Raw genomic sequence first — 14,131 nt, 5'->3', positions numbered from 1 at the left:
GGTTGCGCCACAGCTTGCTCCAAAAGACGTGCAGGTCGCGCCACTCGTTCCCCCGGATCATAGCCTCTTCGACGGGTGCCATGGAAGGCGGATAGTTGTGGTGTGTGACGTGTTTGAACGCCTTATTTACCGCCGCAAGCTGCCCCTTGGCGAGCGCCGAGGACTGGAGCACCGGCGGCGCAAAGCGCGTCACGAAGCACGCCGGTGTCGTCAGCGGCGGGGTAAAAGTCGGCAGCGACAGAAAAGGGCCGCATACGCTCGTGACGCTCCCGACCGCGTTCGGCCGCCGCGCTGCAAGCGCCTCGAGCGCGAGCGAGCCTCCCTGCCCGTACCCAAAGAGGTGCACGTTTTCGTTCGGCCATGCGCACCCCCCCTTGTCCTGCGGCGCACAGAGGTAGGCGAGCGCGCCCTCGATGGCCCCGATCGCGTGCCTTGGATCGGGGTTGGGGATCGTTTCGCCGAGCATATCAAACGTGTCCCACCACATCCACGCGTCTTCTTCGAGGAGCGGCACGCGCTTTAGCCCCTGGATGCACAGCACGGCCGTTTGCGGCAGCGTGCGCTGCAGCGAAGTGCCGAGCTGCCGAAAAGGCGCGGCGCGGTCGCCGAGGCCGTGCAGGAGGATGAGCAAATTCGAGTCGACGCCGTCCGGCGCGCCTGCGTATTCGATCTGCACCCTGGTTCCATTGAAGGCCTGGAGCGCCGGTGCCGAGGGCGCAGGGCGCGTACGTGGCTCGTGCTCCACTGGCTTGGCGTTCATGCGATGTTGCGGCAGTGCTGCAGCGCACACGATCGGGGGTTTAAATCACGTGCATGTGATGTAGAAGCGCGGCATCTGCGCCTGCTGCAAATTCCGCCAAAGAGTGGCCCGCGTTGGGGGAAAATGTGCCTAGCCTGCAGCTGCAACCGCGCCTCCCCGAAAAGCCACGCAGCTGAGGCATAACGCCACTCGCCCTTGCCTCGTCTCCGTCCAACCCCCTGCGGAGCCATCGGGTGGCACTGCTAAAGTCCCTCCCGCATCTACAAGCGTCAATGGTACGTCGCCTAAATTATTTGGTTCCTGCGTCTATCCAACCACCGATTGTCCGATCAGCGCAGTCCCCCCGGGACGGCTCCTCCCGGGTACACCGCCCTTAAGGCGAGTGCCCGGGTCGTTCTAATTGGTGGAGACGCAGGGATTGACGCGAGCCGTACTAATACCCCAGACAAACCATCACCCTCAGGGCGAGGGAGGGGGTATCCCACCCCCCAACCGCCTTGTGAGCCCTGATTCCAACACGCTACTCGATAGCAACGCAGGCTTCGCCGCATCACCCTATGCATTTCATCAAGTACCGCCGATGAGCTTCGGCGCGCCGGCGCCCGGTATGCCGGCCATGCCGGGCATGTCGATGCCCATGTACGGCTACGGCATGCCGCGGCCGATGCCCGGGGGCATGCCGGGACTCACATCACAGACCATGTCAAGCACGAACCCGATGCTGGGGGGCGCCGACGTCGGCGTGCCCGGCAACTTTGCCAATGTCCCCATGTCCTATCCCCAGTTTACCAACGGCATGATGTTTCCCGGTATTCCGGCTACGGGCCTCCCTGCCGCAATGAACCCCAATGCCGCGTCGCCGTTCCCTGCGCCCGGCGCGCCTGGCATGCCGGGCGCGATGGGCGTCGGCAAAGCCAAGAAGCAACTCGGCCGTCCCCGCAAGTACCCCGTCTCGGAGGTGCCCGACATGCGCTTTGCGCAATTTGGTCAGCCCGAAGCGTCACGCAAGAAGGAGCCTGCGCCGGTGCCGCAGCTCAAGTCGCGTCTTAAGCCGCCGAAGCAGTCGCCGTCCGCATGGCAAATCTTTTTTACCGAGGAGCTGCAAAAGATCAAGGCTGCGTCGCCCGAAGAGCGCCTCAATGTTGCGCACGTCGCCAAGGATGCGGGCCTGCGGTATGCCGCGCTGCCCGAGAGCGAGCGGCAAAAGTTCCAGGAGCGCAGCCAAGAGGCCAAGGAGCAGTACGAGAAGGATCTCGCAGCGTGGCGGGCAAAGTTGACGCCCGACGACATCCGCCACGAGAACATGTTTCGCTCTGCGCAGCGCAAGTTGGGCAAATCGCGCCGTGGTAACCTCAAGGACCCCAACGCCCCCAAGAAGCCGCTCTCGGCCTACTTTCTGTTCCTGCGCACGATCCGCACGGACCCCGAGATGTCGAAAGAAGTGCTGGAAGGCGAGCACGAGACGACCAAGCAGAGCGTACTGGCGGCGGCCAAGTGGCGCACGCTCAGCGACGAGGAGAAGCAGCCCTACCTCGACCAAGCCGACAAAGACAAGGCTGAGTACGAGCGCTTGCGGCGCGAGTACGAGGAGTCGCGCGGCATCACGCGCCCCAGCACCTCGCACACGCCTGCCCATGCGGCGCATGACGACGAGCCGCCGTCGAGCGTCGGCTTTGATGCCGAACACGGCGAGCTAGACGACTTGGGCGATGCAAAGCATCCATTCTCCTTGGGCCAGCCCGAAGCGGCACAAGTGTTGTAACATACCAATGACTCCGTATGTATTGTAGTTGTACTCTATTTCCTACACAATGCTCTCCAGCTCGCGCGCAAAGTGCAGGTTGGAGGAAATCGTCGCACGCATCGGGATGCGTTCCTCGTCGTGCGCCGCGCCGCGTTCCGAGTGCTTGTTGGCAAACTCGACTGTCTGGCTCGTGGGGTTCACATGCCATCCCCGCTCCTTGGCAAACTCGAGCACCTCGGGCAGGCTGTCGAAAAAGAGCAGGGTGGCGACGTCGTTCAGGGGGAGCGTATCGTACGCCTTTTCTTCGCACGAGGCGATTTCGTGACGGATCGTGACCATGAGCATGTCCACAAAGAAACGGAACTCTTCGCGCGGCACCTTGTTGCGCTCGCGCCAGACGTTGGAGTAGGAGCCCTCCATGAGCCAGCGCTCGAGGAGCACGGGGTGCTTGATGTATTCGCTGTTCTGCACGAGATCCGTAGGCAGCGTCTCGAGAGCCATATGGAAGGACGAGATGTCGTTCGACGAGAGCGAACGCAAAAGCGACAGGCCGACGATCGGCTCGTAGTTCGCCGACGGGGGAAGCGCCGCGCTGCGTGAGTAAAAAAACGTACTGTAGATCGAGGTAGAACGGCTTCAGCTGGCTCCAGTACCGGTCAAAGCTGTTTGTGTCTTTTGCAAGCACGCTCCACAGCGCACCGATCTCAAAGGTCTCGCGCGCGAGAACCAACGCATCGATATCCAGCTGGCCGTTCGCCAGCGGCTGGGGGTAGAGCAGCTCGCGCTCGGCAAGCAGGAGCTTGAGCTCGGCAAGCTGACCTGCCACCGCATTCAGCGAACTTGCAGTGTTTCTCTTGTTCAGTCCATTGAACTCGGCAAGGAGCTTGGCGTGCGCCGCCTTGAGCGCCGCGTCGACCGCCATCGTTAGAAGCGAGCCTTGCCGCCGACGCGCGGCCGATCACGTGTATGTGGAGGTTGCAAGGAGCCATGGCCGGCCTGCTGAGAGCGCCGCGGCGGCTCGGCGTGTGGAGCGCCGTACGGGGCGCGTGCCGCGGCGTGCGGTACGCGTCGGGCGCTTCAGATGCAGAGAAGAGTATGCACGAGCTCGAGGCGCGCTGGGAGTCGAATCCGCTGCGTACGTGAGGAGACTGACGCAGTCCACCTGCTCGCGTCGCCGCTGCGCCGCTGCATTGTGACGCATGCTGCGCTTCCTAACGGTACGCTACGAGGCTCATGTAGGCCTGATGATACAGCTCAAAGTTGTGCATATACCCAAAGGCGAAGGCACCGAGCTGACGCTTCTCCCAGATGGCATACTCCATCCGCGGTACGCGCAGAAAAAGCTCGGCAAGGGCATGTGGGTGCTGGGCGACCAGCAGGTATTCCAGCGGCTCCAGGAGAAACGTACGTGGCGTGGCTTACGCAGAAATGCACCGCTCAGTCGCGCCGGAAGCGAGTCTCTTGCCGCGTGTCCTGCCGCTCGTGACGCACCAGTTGCAGGAGCGTGTTGTTCAGGAGCTCGAGCTGGCTGTTGCGCGTGCACAGACCGGGGCGCTTGAGCGTGCAGCAGCGCACGCAGATAACGCTGCATCGGCGCCATACCACCCCGGTCCGGCCCAAGCGAGGCATATGCGGTCGGACGCTCTGTATACCCCCGAGGCGCCTCGTCATGGCGCCTCGCTTGTCCTGCACGAGTCTACCGACGGCGCGGCGGCGCGTCTCTCGCCGCCGGGCGCGTGCGTAGCCTATGCCGTGCCTGGGCTATTTGGGGACGCGGCGCTGCGTGCGGCCGCGCTCGCGCACCTGTCCGAGCTGGTGCGCGGTGCGCCCGCCTTCGCCTCGCACGAGCACGGAGTCTTTTCCCTCGCACCGCACCCGCGCCTTTCCCCCCTCGGCGTTGCGTTATGGCGCCTGGCTGCCTGGAACGACTCTCGACTTGTTGGTCCTAGTCTACGGGACTAGTTTACTGCTTGAGCACAAAGCGGGTGTACCCAAAGTAGGCGATAACACCCAGCACGGCAAGGATGACAAGCAGGGGGCTGGGTAAGCATAGATACGTACGGCTGGCCGACGGCCGTAGTGCCGCCCTCGGTGGACGAGCGGTTAGTGTTGGGCACGTTCTCCTGCCGATTAGTCAAGCCACGTACCGGGTCAGCGAGCGTGCCGATGAGCATGCCCTTGAGCTGGTCGCGGGCGTCGTCCGAGTGGCCGACGTCCTCAAAGTGCTCGGTTGCGTCCTTGCCAGCCTCGGTGGTAAGAACCTCGTCACCACCAGGGTGCTCGGGCATGAACTTAGTCACATCGTAGACTACATTAGTTTTTTTTCAGCATACCTTTGCCGTCAATGAGGAGCCACAGGTCCTGCTCGGTGTTGTGCTCGCAGAGCTCAGCGAACGTAATCTGGCGCGACATGCTGGTACGGTGCGAGACGTATGCTTTCGCAACGTTGGCGTGTCGGCCGACGGAAAATTGCCGGGGTAACGAGTTCGCAAAACCAATCCACGACACCTGATTGGCTATGGACAAGGGGCCGCAGCGGCCCCCACGCACACGCGGCCCGTGCTACAATTTGGCGGCCCGCGGCGCGTGCGCCGACGCCTCGTCGCGGCTGGCTTTCGGTTTGGGGGTGTTGAAGAGGATGACACTGGGTTAGTTCGTAGCACACATACTTGACAGTGATCTGGGTTAGTTATTGTACGTACATCGTCGCGGTACCGCCTCGACTCGGGGCTGGGGATGGCGAGCAGGCCGGCGACGCGCTCGCGCGCGGCGCCGCCGAGCGCATTGCGCACCAAGTGCGTGCTCAGATTGTCGTCTTGGAACGAGAACTTTTGCAGGTGGTTCGGCGTGCGCAGCAGGGGGTGGTGTGGCCCGTGCTCGGACGAGGGCGTGGCCTTCTCGTCGGACGCCGCCGCCTTGGCAGCGAGTGCGGGCGCGCTCTTGGACGGCGAAAAGCACTGCTGCTGCAGGTCCGCGGCACGCACCTCGCCGCGGATCCCGGCGAGGTGGCCGGCCACGAGGCCGACTGCCTCCTGGTTCGACATCAGGTCCCAGAGCCCGTCGGTCGCCATGATGATGAAGCGCAGCTCGCGCGTCGAGGTGCTGCCCGAGAGCGACGTAAGGCCCTCGGAGGCGGCGGCGACGAGCGAGTCCGGCTGCGCGTGCTCTTCGTGCCCGATCGGGATCTTGCGCCACTCGACGACCGGCTCGGCGGTGACGTAGGGCGGCGTCTGGAGTGCCTTGGGCGGCCCACGCGCGCTTTGGCGGTTCGGCAGGAACGCCTCGATGAGGCGCGCCTGCGTGTTGCGGTCCCACTTGTAGCGGCCGTCGCCAAAGGCGCGCGTCGGCTCGAGGCCGCCCAGCACACGTCCCCGCTGGATGACCGACTGCTGCTCGTCGGCGGGGTGCTCGCGCTGGATGCGGCGCACCTCGTCGGGGTTGCGGCCGGTCTGGTCGATGGAGAGCGCCTCGACCTCCCAGCGCCCAGCGCGCTCGTCCCAGTACCCCGCGACGGCGCGCGAGTCGCCGGTCGTGGCGACGTACAGGTCGCGGCGGGCGCTGTCAATGTACACCATCTGGGCACAGCTTCCGCTGAGCGCCGGCAGGAGCGCCTCGCGAGCGGACGTCTGCGACGCGCTAAAGAACGGCGCAGCGTGCGGCGCGCCGGTCACCGTCGACGGCCAGATCGAGTGGGCGAGCGACGAGAGGGAGTTCTTCGAGTCGGACGCGCTCGGCGCGGTGCCTTGCGAAGAGGCCGCGGCGAGACTCAGCTCGTACTGTTTGAGCAGCTCGAGCGGCGTGTTGGTAATCTCCTTGTCGAGGCCGCGGAAGCCCTTGACAAAGGCGCGCTTCACAATCTCGGGGTTGCCGTCCAGCGCATAGGCCGCGAGCTGGTGTGCATTCTTTTGGCGGTCGCCGCCAAAGAGCGTGCGCCACACCGACGAAGAAATCGACATGTCGGCGCGCCCCATCTTGGCGTACTCGCCCGTCTCGCGAAAGACCTTGTCGAGCTCGAGTGCGACAAACGCAATGAGCTTCTGCGAAAGAAGCTGGGAGGTATAGTGGCCGCCGTGGCCGTCCATCACCGTAAAGAAGCACAGGTCACCGCGCGGGCCCTGCTCGCTGATCCCGCGGTCGCGCTCGACGATGACTTCCGCGTGGCGGTCCTCGACCGGGTCGTTGCTCGGCACGCAGTTCGTGTCGTAGCGCGCCACAAGGCACGCGCCGGCCGGGCGGTCGACCGACGTGCTGCGCTCATTCGCACGCAGGCGCGAATCGACCTCCTCCGGCGTCAGCGGCGTAATGACCTTGTACGCGGGATCGTTCGGGCCACGTACCCGTGCAGGAATCGAAAAGGTCGACGGGCGCGCCGGCGTCGAGTAGGGCCGCGCGTCGTCGGGCATGTGGCGTGTACGGATATTTGCCCAGTAGTACCAGCCTCCAAACGCTGCAGCAGAGCCTGCGACGCCAACCAGGAGCCACTCGGTGCGGCGCTGCCGCTGGTACGCGGCCGAGGTGCTTGTCGGCGGCACGCGACCGGCAGGCCGCGTCGTCGAATTCCGCGCGTTGGCGCTCTGGGTCGTAAACGCGCTCGCTCCGCAGCGCACAGGCGCAGTAGGATGCGATACACGCAGCTTAGGGCGCACACACACCCGCCCCAGTCCGCTCCGCCCAGGCATCGATCGGAAAGCGAGCCGCGGCGACCCGATCCACGTGGTTTAGTCAGCGCGCACAGGCGCCAGGCACCATCAACGACCATGGCGGGCTTTTTCCGAGGGAGCAGCGCGCCGGGCGCAGACCGCGCCGGAGGAGATATTCATAGTTTGTACGGCGGAAGCCGCGCGCCGCCGGCGCGTGTGCCGCCGCCCCAAGCGCCGCAGGTGCCGGTGCGCCAGGCGGCCGCTGCGCCGCCACCGGTGCCGGTGCGCACCGCCGAGACGCGCCAGCCGCATGTGTTCCGTGTGGTCAAGTCGCCACAGGCGCTCAACACGAGCAACTGCGTGGTTTTGAATCCGGAGGAGTGGGGCTCGACGCAGTACGTGCTGGTGAATGGGCGCTACGCGTTTACCGCTCGCGCCGACACCACGCGCACGATCCAGCCCCGGACGATCGGCACGGCGCTGCTCCAGCGCCAGTGGGCCGCGCTCAGCGCCGAAGGGCAGGACGTGACCGTCGAGGCGTTTGATCCGGCGCAGTTCGGCTCGGCGATGTACCTCGGCAGCGTCGACCTCGAGCTCGACTTTCTGAGCCGCTCGATGGCGGTGCCGGACGTGTTTGACGCGGACGAGATGCAGCAGGTGTTCCTGCGTGCCTTTAGTGCGCACCTCCTGTCCTCGAGCCAGATTCTCGTATTCGAGTTCCACGGGCACAACCTGCGCGCGACGGTGCGGGGCCTCGGCTCGCTCGAGGGGCCGAGCCAGATGGGTCTCGTTACGCCCGAGACGCAGCTCAACTTTGCCAAGGCGCCCAACTCGCCGATACAGCTCAAGGCCAGCGGCAAGCGCGCGCGCCCGAACGCCATCCTCCAGCCCAACTTTAAGTTTGAGGACATGGGCATCGGTGGTCTGGACACCGAGTTTAGTGCCATCTTTCGCCGTGCGTTTGCCTCGCGCATCTTTCCGCCCGCGCTGGTCGACAAGCTCGGTATTCAGCACGTCAAGGGTCTGCTGCTGTACGGCCCGCCGGGTACCGGTAAGACGCTCATGGCGCGCCAGATCGGCAAGATGCTCAACGCGGGTGAGCCCAAGGTGGTGAACGGCCCCGAGATTCTGAGCAAGTACGTCGGTGCGAGCGAGGAAAACATCCGCAAGCTCTTTGCCGAGGCCGAGGCCGAGCAAAAGGCCAAGGGCGATGAATCCGGCCTGCACATTATCATCTTTGACGAGCTCGACGCGATCTGCAAGCAGCGTGGCTCGACCGGCGGCGGCACCGGCGTCGGCGACTCGGTCGTAAACCAGCTCCTGTCCAAGATGGACGGTGTCGACCAGCTGAACAATATCCTGCTCATCGGTATGACCAACCGTCTCGACATGATCGACGAGGCGCTACTGCGTCCGGGCCGTCTCGAGGTGCACATGGAGATCAACCTGCCGGACGAGCACGGCCGCCTGCAGATCCTCAACATCCAGACGGCCAAGATGCGCACCAACGACATCATGGACCACGATGTGGCGCTCGAGGAGCTCGCGACGCTCACAAAGAACTTTTCGGGTGCCGAGATCGCGGGTCTTGTCAAGAGCGCAACGTCGTTTGCATTCAACCGCCATGTCAAGGTCGGCACCATGGCCGGCATCTCGGACGACGTCGAAAACATGCGCGTGAACCGCGAAGACTTTATGTGCGCGCTCGACGAGGTGAAGCCGGCGTTTGGTGTGGCCGAGGAGGAGCTGCAGCAGGTCGTGCGCAACGGCATCATGCACTATGCGCCGCACATTGACGTGATTTTGCGCGACGGCCAGCTGCGTGTCGAGCAGGTGCGCACAAGCCAGCGCACGTCGCTCGTCACCGCACTCCTCTACGGCCCGGCAGGCTCGGGCAAGACGGCGCTTGCGGCGACGATCGCGATGGCGTCCGACTTCCCCTTTATCAAGCTCATTGCGCCGGAGAACATGGTCGGCATGAACGAGCAAGGAAAGATTGCGTACCTGAACAAGGTGTTTAACGACGCGTACAAGAGCCCGCTGAGCATCATTGTCCTCGATTCGATCGAAAAGATCATCGAGTGGGTGCCGATCGGCCCCCGCTTCTCGAACCCGGTGCTGCAGGCCCTGTCGGTGCTCCTCGGGAAGCAGCCGCCCAAGGACCGCCGCCTGCTCGTGCTTGCGACGACGTCCAACAAGCCGATGCTGACCGAGATGGACATTGGCGACGCGTTCCTCGCCGACATTCGCGTGCCGGCCATCACGTCGCTGCGCAGCATCGACCACGTCCTGCGCCAGACGCAGCTCTTTGCGTCGGAGGAGGCGCATGCGCGCTGCCTGCAGCTCCTTGCGCACGCCGGCCTGAACGAGGAAGGAAAGATCTCGATCGGCATCAAGAAGCTCCTCTCCGAGATCGAGATGGCGCGCCTCGACGCGGACCCCGCGGACAAGCTGGCAGCGGCACTCAACTTTCTCTAATTAACACATCTATCCATACGAGTTGCGCGGCGCCCGCCCTTGGCTGCTGCGCGGCGCGGCATGCGGCGCGAGCGAAGCCCGCGTCGGCTTGTGCAGCTGCGCGCGGCGCGCGAGCTGCACGTCGTTCTCAAACGCGACCACGATCGACTGGTCGGAGCCGTAGGTGTGCTCGTCGCGCACGACCGTACCTTGGTAGCGTTTGAGGACATAGGCATACGGGTTGCCTTTCTTCACCTGGTTGAACGACCACGACACGACATAGTTGCCGGTCGACGTCACGATACTCGTCTCCTGGTCCGTGCCCGTGTTGAAGTGGGCCGGGGTGAAGCTCACCTCGGACTCCATATACGCCACATGGTGTGGTCGCAGCTGCAGGCGGCGGGGTAGCGGCCGCGAGTCTGCAGGGAACGCTCGGTCAAAGCCGAGCGCGCCGGCGTACCGCCCGTCATTGATCAGCGTGTCGATCAGGAGCAGGTAGGTGCGGCACGTCGCGACGACCCAGCGGCCGTCTGCCGAGACGTCGACACCGAGGATCGGGTCGCCGAGCGCCGGCAGCGCCGTCTTGGCGTTCTTGCCGATCTTGTCAAAGAGGCGCAGGTCGCCCTTGTTGCTCGCGACCGCCAGGCGGCCGTGCTCGTCGGTGGCCGCGGAGCTAAAGTCGTTCTTGGACGTGTACAGCTTGAACTGCGAATCCACGAGCTTCTCGCCGTTCTGGCGCGGATCGATGCGGAAGATGCCGTTGCGCGACGTGCCGATGAGCGTCTTGTCGGCGGTCATCTGCGCGCTCTTGGTGTTCGGCAGGATGTTGTTCACCGGGACGTCTTCGTGCACCTTCCACTCCTCGACCACCTTGCCGTACTCGAGGTCCATGCGGTAGAGCGAGTGCGTGTTGGTGGGGTCCATGAGGACCATCGCCGAGTCCTGCTCGTGGAGCATCGCCCGCGACGGCGCAAAGTTCTTGCCGCCCGGCGTCGCGACGCGGTTGATCGAGGTGGCAAACTCGAGGCGGTCGTCGTCGGTGTGCTTGAACACGCCGATCTTGTTGCCACGCACCACAAACGAGCGGTCAAACTTGTAGCCGACTGCGAGGTGCGAGTTCTTCTCGCCGTCGCTCGACGGGGCGACCGGGACCTCGGGCTCGTCCGCATACTCTTCGTCCTCCTCGTCCATCGGATCGAGCTCGGCCTCGACTTCATCCGCGCTCTCCTCGTCCTCGCTCAGGTTCGCCGTGTGCCGCGGCGAGAGGAGCGCGCGGTGGGGCTCGGCCTCCTCCTCGTCGGCGGCCGTCATGGCGACGTCCTGCTCGTACGCTTGCTCGACATAGTGCTTGTCGACGTCCGACGCCTTGCCCCAGGGCTCCTCGTGCAGCGTCTCCCAGAGCAGGTGCGAAAACCTTTCCTGGAACGCGAGGTACGCCGCCTTTTCCGAGAAGCGCAGCAGCCATGAGTAGACACGGTGGTCCGTATCGTAGTAGTTCCACACGCTCGACAGATTCTCCAGCGAAAAGTTCATGTTCATCCGGCTGTCGACCGCCTGCGAGAGCCACGGCGCGGAGGCGCCGTCGACGACCATCCAGTACAGGAAGCGGCCCGCCTCGGCGACCTTGACCTGCACGCCCTTTTCCTGGCGCATAAACAGACCGGATGCCTGGTCGTAGAGGTACAGGTCCGCGGTCGCCGCCAGCACGATCTGCGGATCGCTCGAGCCGGTGATCGACTGGAGCGACTCGGTGGGCTTGGCCGGGCGCGGCGTCTCGGCCTTGGGCGCCTTGGGTTCGGGCGCCGGTGCCGGCGCGGCCTTGGCCTCGATCTCGGCGACTGCCGCGTCGACCGCGTTGGGGTCACTGCGTTAGTCGCGCTACGCACTGGTGCTTCAGCCGCTCCAGGTCCTCGTCCGAGGCCTCTTCGTGCGAGCGCCCCGTCTTGCGCTCCCACGCGCACTGCAGGTAGGTCACTTCAAAGATCGACCGAGTGACCGCGTTCACCTTGTCTGCGTCGACAATAAACTGCATGCGGTCCTCGTCACCGCCGTCGTAGTCGCGCCAAACAAACGTCGGCTGGCCGTCCTGGGTCGAGGCGTGGAACTCGAGCGCGGCGTCGATAAGGAACGCACGCTCGTCGCTCGCGTCCTCTCCTTCCAGCAGCTGCCCCTCGCCGGTCTGTGCACGCGTCACCACGAGCTGGTAGTTGCGTGGCGTCGCGGTGCGCCGGATCGTCGCAAAGGCCTCCTGGTAGATGCACTCGCGCACGCCCTTTACGCTCCCTTCGCGGACGAGATACAGCGCACCAGCCGGCAGCTGGATAAGCTCAAGATTGTTCTGGTCGCCTGCGTCAGTCGCGCCACGCACTCCATATTTTGCCAAACACTGGGTCAGTCACGCTGCTACGCACGGCTCTTGAGCATGAACATGGCGGTCGCTACCACGTGGCCCCACGTGCGACTCTTCTTTTCTGCAGCCATGGCGTCCTTTCAGCTTCCCAAGATTGCCGCGGACGACGCGGTGTGGGGCCCGCCGGTAGGCACGAGCGCCGCGCTCGCGCTTCCGGAGGAGTTCCAGCAGATCCCCTTTGCGCCTTTCTCGAAGAACGACCGCATCGGCCGCATCGCCGACTGGAACACGTCGGCCTCGACGAGCGACGACCGCAGCGCGGCGAGCACCGTGTCGGGCCGCAGCACGCGCAACACGCGCGGCGCGGCGCCGGCATACGGCACGGGTGCGCCGGTCAACACCTTTGCGTACTTCCACGCGGAGGACGAGTCGAGCTTTAGCGTCGTCGACAACACGCGCTCTGCCGCGGCCCGCCGTGGTGCGGCGGGCGGTGCGGCGCGTGGCGGCCGTGGCGGCGCGGCGGCCGGCGGCCGCCAGGCGGCGTTTGGCCGTGGCGGTGCGGCGGCGGCGGTCGCGAGTTCGCGCGGCGGCCGTGGCGGCCGCATGGCGCCGGCGGCCGCCGCGCAGCGCGGCGTGCGCCGCGGCGGCTACCGCGACTGGGAGCGCACCCAGCGCAAGGCGCGCGAGGCCTCAATCACTGCTGGCCCCGACTGGGAGCAGCTCAGCGAGATGGACTTTGCGCGCCTCAACAAGCTGCGCATGGAGGTCGAGGCGCCGGAGGATATTGCGTCGTACGGTGCGCTCTTCCCGTACGACCGCACGTACGACCGCACGAGCGTGCGCTTCGAGCGCCCGCTGCAGCCCCGTGACCGCGTGCACTACAACCCCACGACGAGCGACGACCCGGTGATCCACGAGATCGCGGAGCGCCCCGAGAACAAGGCGCAGGTCTTTATGACCGACTCGATCCTTGCGCTGCTTATGTGCTCGCCGCGCTCGGTGTACCCCTGGGACATTGTCATTACCAAGACAGAGGACGGCAAGATGTTCTTTGACAAGCGTGCCAACGGTCCGTTTGACTTTGTCACCGTGAACGAAAATGCGACCGAGCCGCCGATCGAGCTGAACGACCCTGCGAACGGCCCGAACCCCGAGTCGAACGTGCGCGCGCGCATCAACACGCCGAGCGCGCTCTCGCTCGAGGCGACGTTTGTCAACGAAAACTTTGGCTTCCAGGTGTGCGACGAAAAGAAGCCGGTCAAGATGCAGCACCCCAACCCCTTCCACACCGGCGGCGCAGAGGACGGGCAGCTGGCGAGCTGTGCGTACAAGTACCGCCGCTTCAACCTCAGCACGGATGAGGAGGACCCGGTCGAGATGGTCGTGCGTACCGAGCTCAACGCGTACGTCGCGGGCGCCACGCCGAAGCAGCCGCCGTCGCAGTACATCACGATCCGCACGCTGAACGAGTTCGACCCGCGCGCGGCGGGTGCGGGCGGCGCGCCGGACTGGCGCACGCGCCTCGACCAGTCGCGCGGCGCGGTCGTCGCGACGGAGATGAAGAACAACTCGTTCAAGCTCGCGCGCTTCACGGTGCAGAGTATCCTCGCGGGCGCCGACAACATGAAGCTCGGCTACATCTCGCGTGCGAACCCGCTCGACCCGTACCGCCACGTTATCCTGGGCACGTCGTGGTTCAAGCCCAAGGACCTCGCTGCGCAGATGGCCTACTCGCTCGCCAACGGCTGGGGTATTGTGCGCACGATTGTCGACTTGGTGCGTGGCGCGCCGGCAGGCAAGTTTGTGCTGGTCAAGGACCCCAACCGCCCGATCATCAAGTTCTACCAGGTGCCGTTCGACTTTGATCAGCAGGAGGACGAGGAGGAGGAGCTCGAGGCGGAAGAGGAGGAGGCCGCGGACGTGGCCGCGGACATTGAGTAGCGTAAAAGAGTCGCAAGCGCGATCATGCAGAAAGGAGGATGGGTGTGCGAGACAGGAGAGCACAGGGGTGTGCGAGAAATGGCAGGACAGGGGCGTCGTGCGACGAGCTTGGTGATGAGGGCGTGATGGACTAGGCATCCGACCTGCATCCGACCTGCGACTTTTCACGCTCCAAGCCTACATAGACTTGGACTGCGGACGACGCGCCGACGCAACCATCTTGCCTCGCCTCGCCCCGC

The 14,131-nt window shown here is 65.0% G+C and overlaps 9 protein-coding genes across 9 annotated transcripts; 4 read left to right on the top strand and 5 right to left on the bottom strand.

Annotated features, from left to right (window-relative positions):
* Positions 1-57: 57 nt before the first annotated feature.
* Positions 58-760, bottom strand: MJAP1_000891 (uncharacterized protein; the record flags this gene model as incomplete). Its single annotated transcript, XM_060264857.1, has 2 exons — positions 58-66; positions 110-760. The coding sequence occupies 2 exons, from the start codon at positions 758-760 to the stop codon at positions 58-60; spliced, it is 660 nt and encodes a 219-aa protein (XP_060120840.1).
* A 580-nt stretch (positions 761-1,340) lies between these two features.
* MJAP1_000890 (uncharacterized protein) lies at positions 1,341-2,522 on the top strand (the record flags this gene model as incomplete). Its single annotated transcript, XM_060264856.1, has 1 exon — positions 1,341-2,522. One exon carries the CDS (start codon positions 1,341-1,343, stop codon positions 2,520-2,522), a length of 1,182 nt encoding a protein of 393 aa, XP_060120839.1.
* Positions 2,523-2,564: 42 nt separating this feature from the next.
* Positions 2,565-3,426, bottom strand: RPN12 (regulatory particle non-ATPase; the record flags this gene model as incomplete). The annotated part of the gene is made up of 2 exons (XM_060264855.1): positions 2,565-3,096; positions 3,119-3,426. The coding sequence occupies 2 exons, from the start codon at positions 3,424-3,426 to the stop codon at positions 2,565-2,567; spliced, it is 840 nt and encodes a 279-aa protein (XP_060120838.1).
* Positions 3,427-3,491: 65 nt separating this feature from the next.
* On the top strand, positions 3,492-4,466 carry MJAP1_000888 (uncharacterized protein; the record flags this gene model as incomplete). Its single annotated transcript, XM_060264854.1, has 5 exons — positions 3,492-3,639; positions 3,662-3,721; positions 3,744-3,908; positions 3,931-4,309; positions 4,454-4,466. The coding sequence occupies 5 exons, from the start codon at positions 3,492-3,494 to the stop codon at positions 4,464-4,466; spliced, it is 765 nt and encodes a 254-aa protein (XP_060120837.1).
* Position 4,467: 1 nt separating this feature from the next.
* MJAP1_000887 (uncharacterized protein) lies at positions 4,468-4,916 on the bottom strand (the record flags this gene model as incomplete). The annotated part of the gene is made up of 4 exons (XM_060264853.1): positions 4,468-4,543; positions 4,566-4,627; positions 4,652-4,812; positions 4,838-4,916. 4 exons carry the CDS (start codon positions 4,914-4,916, stop codon positions 4,468-4,470), a joined length of 378 nt encoding a protein of 125 aa, XP_060120836.1.
* A 150-nt stretch (positions 4,917-5,066) lies between these two features.
* MJAP1_000886 ([pyruvate dehydrogenase (acetyl-transferring)]-phosphatase) lies at positions 5,067-7,183 on the bottom strand (the record flags this gene model as incomplete). Its single annotated transcript, XM_060264852.1, has 3 exons — positions 5,067-5,148; positions 5,174-5,184; positions 5,207-7,183. 3 exons carry the CDS (start codon positions 7,181-7,183, stop codon positions 5,067-5,069), a joined length of 2,070 nt encoding a protein of 689 aa, XP_060120835.1.
* A 78-nt stretch (positions 7,184-7,261) lies between these two features.
* Positions 7,262-9,622, top strand: SEC18 (vesicle-fusing ATPase; the record flags this gene model as incomplete). Its single annotated transcript, XM_060264851.1, has 1 exon — positions 7,262-9,622. The coding sequence occupies one exon, from the start codon at positions 7,262-7,264 to the stop codon at positions 9,620-9,622; it is 2,361 nt and encodes a 786-aa protein (XP_060120834.1).
* A 9-nt stretch (positions 9,623-9,631) lies between these two features.
* vid27 (tRNA (guanine(9)-N(1))-methyltransferase) lies at positions 9,632-12,031 on the bottom strand (the record flags this gene model as incomplete). Its single annotated transcript, XM_060264850.1, has 3 exons — positions 9,632-11,465; positions 11,488-11,947; positions 12,013-12,031. The coding sequence occupies 3 exons, from the start codon at positions 12,029-12,031 to the stop codon at positions 9,632-9,634; spliced, it is 2,313 nt and encodes a 770-aa protein (XP_060120833.1).
* Positions 12,032-12,080: 49 nt separating this feature from the next.
* Positions 12,081-13,892, top strand: MJAP1_000883 (uncharacterized protein; the record flags this gene model as incomplete). The annotated part of the gene is made up of 1 exon (XM_060264849.1): positions 12,081-13,892. One exon carries the CDS (start codon positions 12,081-12,083, stop codon positions 13,890-13,892), a length of 1,812 nt encoding a protein of 603 aa, XP_060120832.1.
* Positions 13,893-14,131: the final 239 nt, after the last annotated feature.

The sequence above is a fragment of the Malassezia japonica genome, chromosome 1 (genome assembly GCF_029542785.1).
Source record: "Malassezia japonica chromosome 1, complete sequence".
In the NCBI taxonomy this organism is placed as follows: domain Eukaryota; kingdom Fungi; phylum Basidiomycota; class Malasseziomycetes; order Malasseziales; family Malasseziaceae; genus Malassezia; species Malassezia japonica.
The sequence above is the reverse complement of the archived record's forward strand: the minus strand, read 5'-3'. Positions and strand labels throughout refer to the sequence as shown.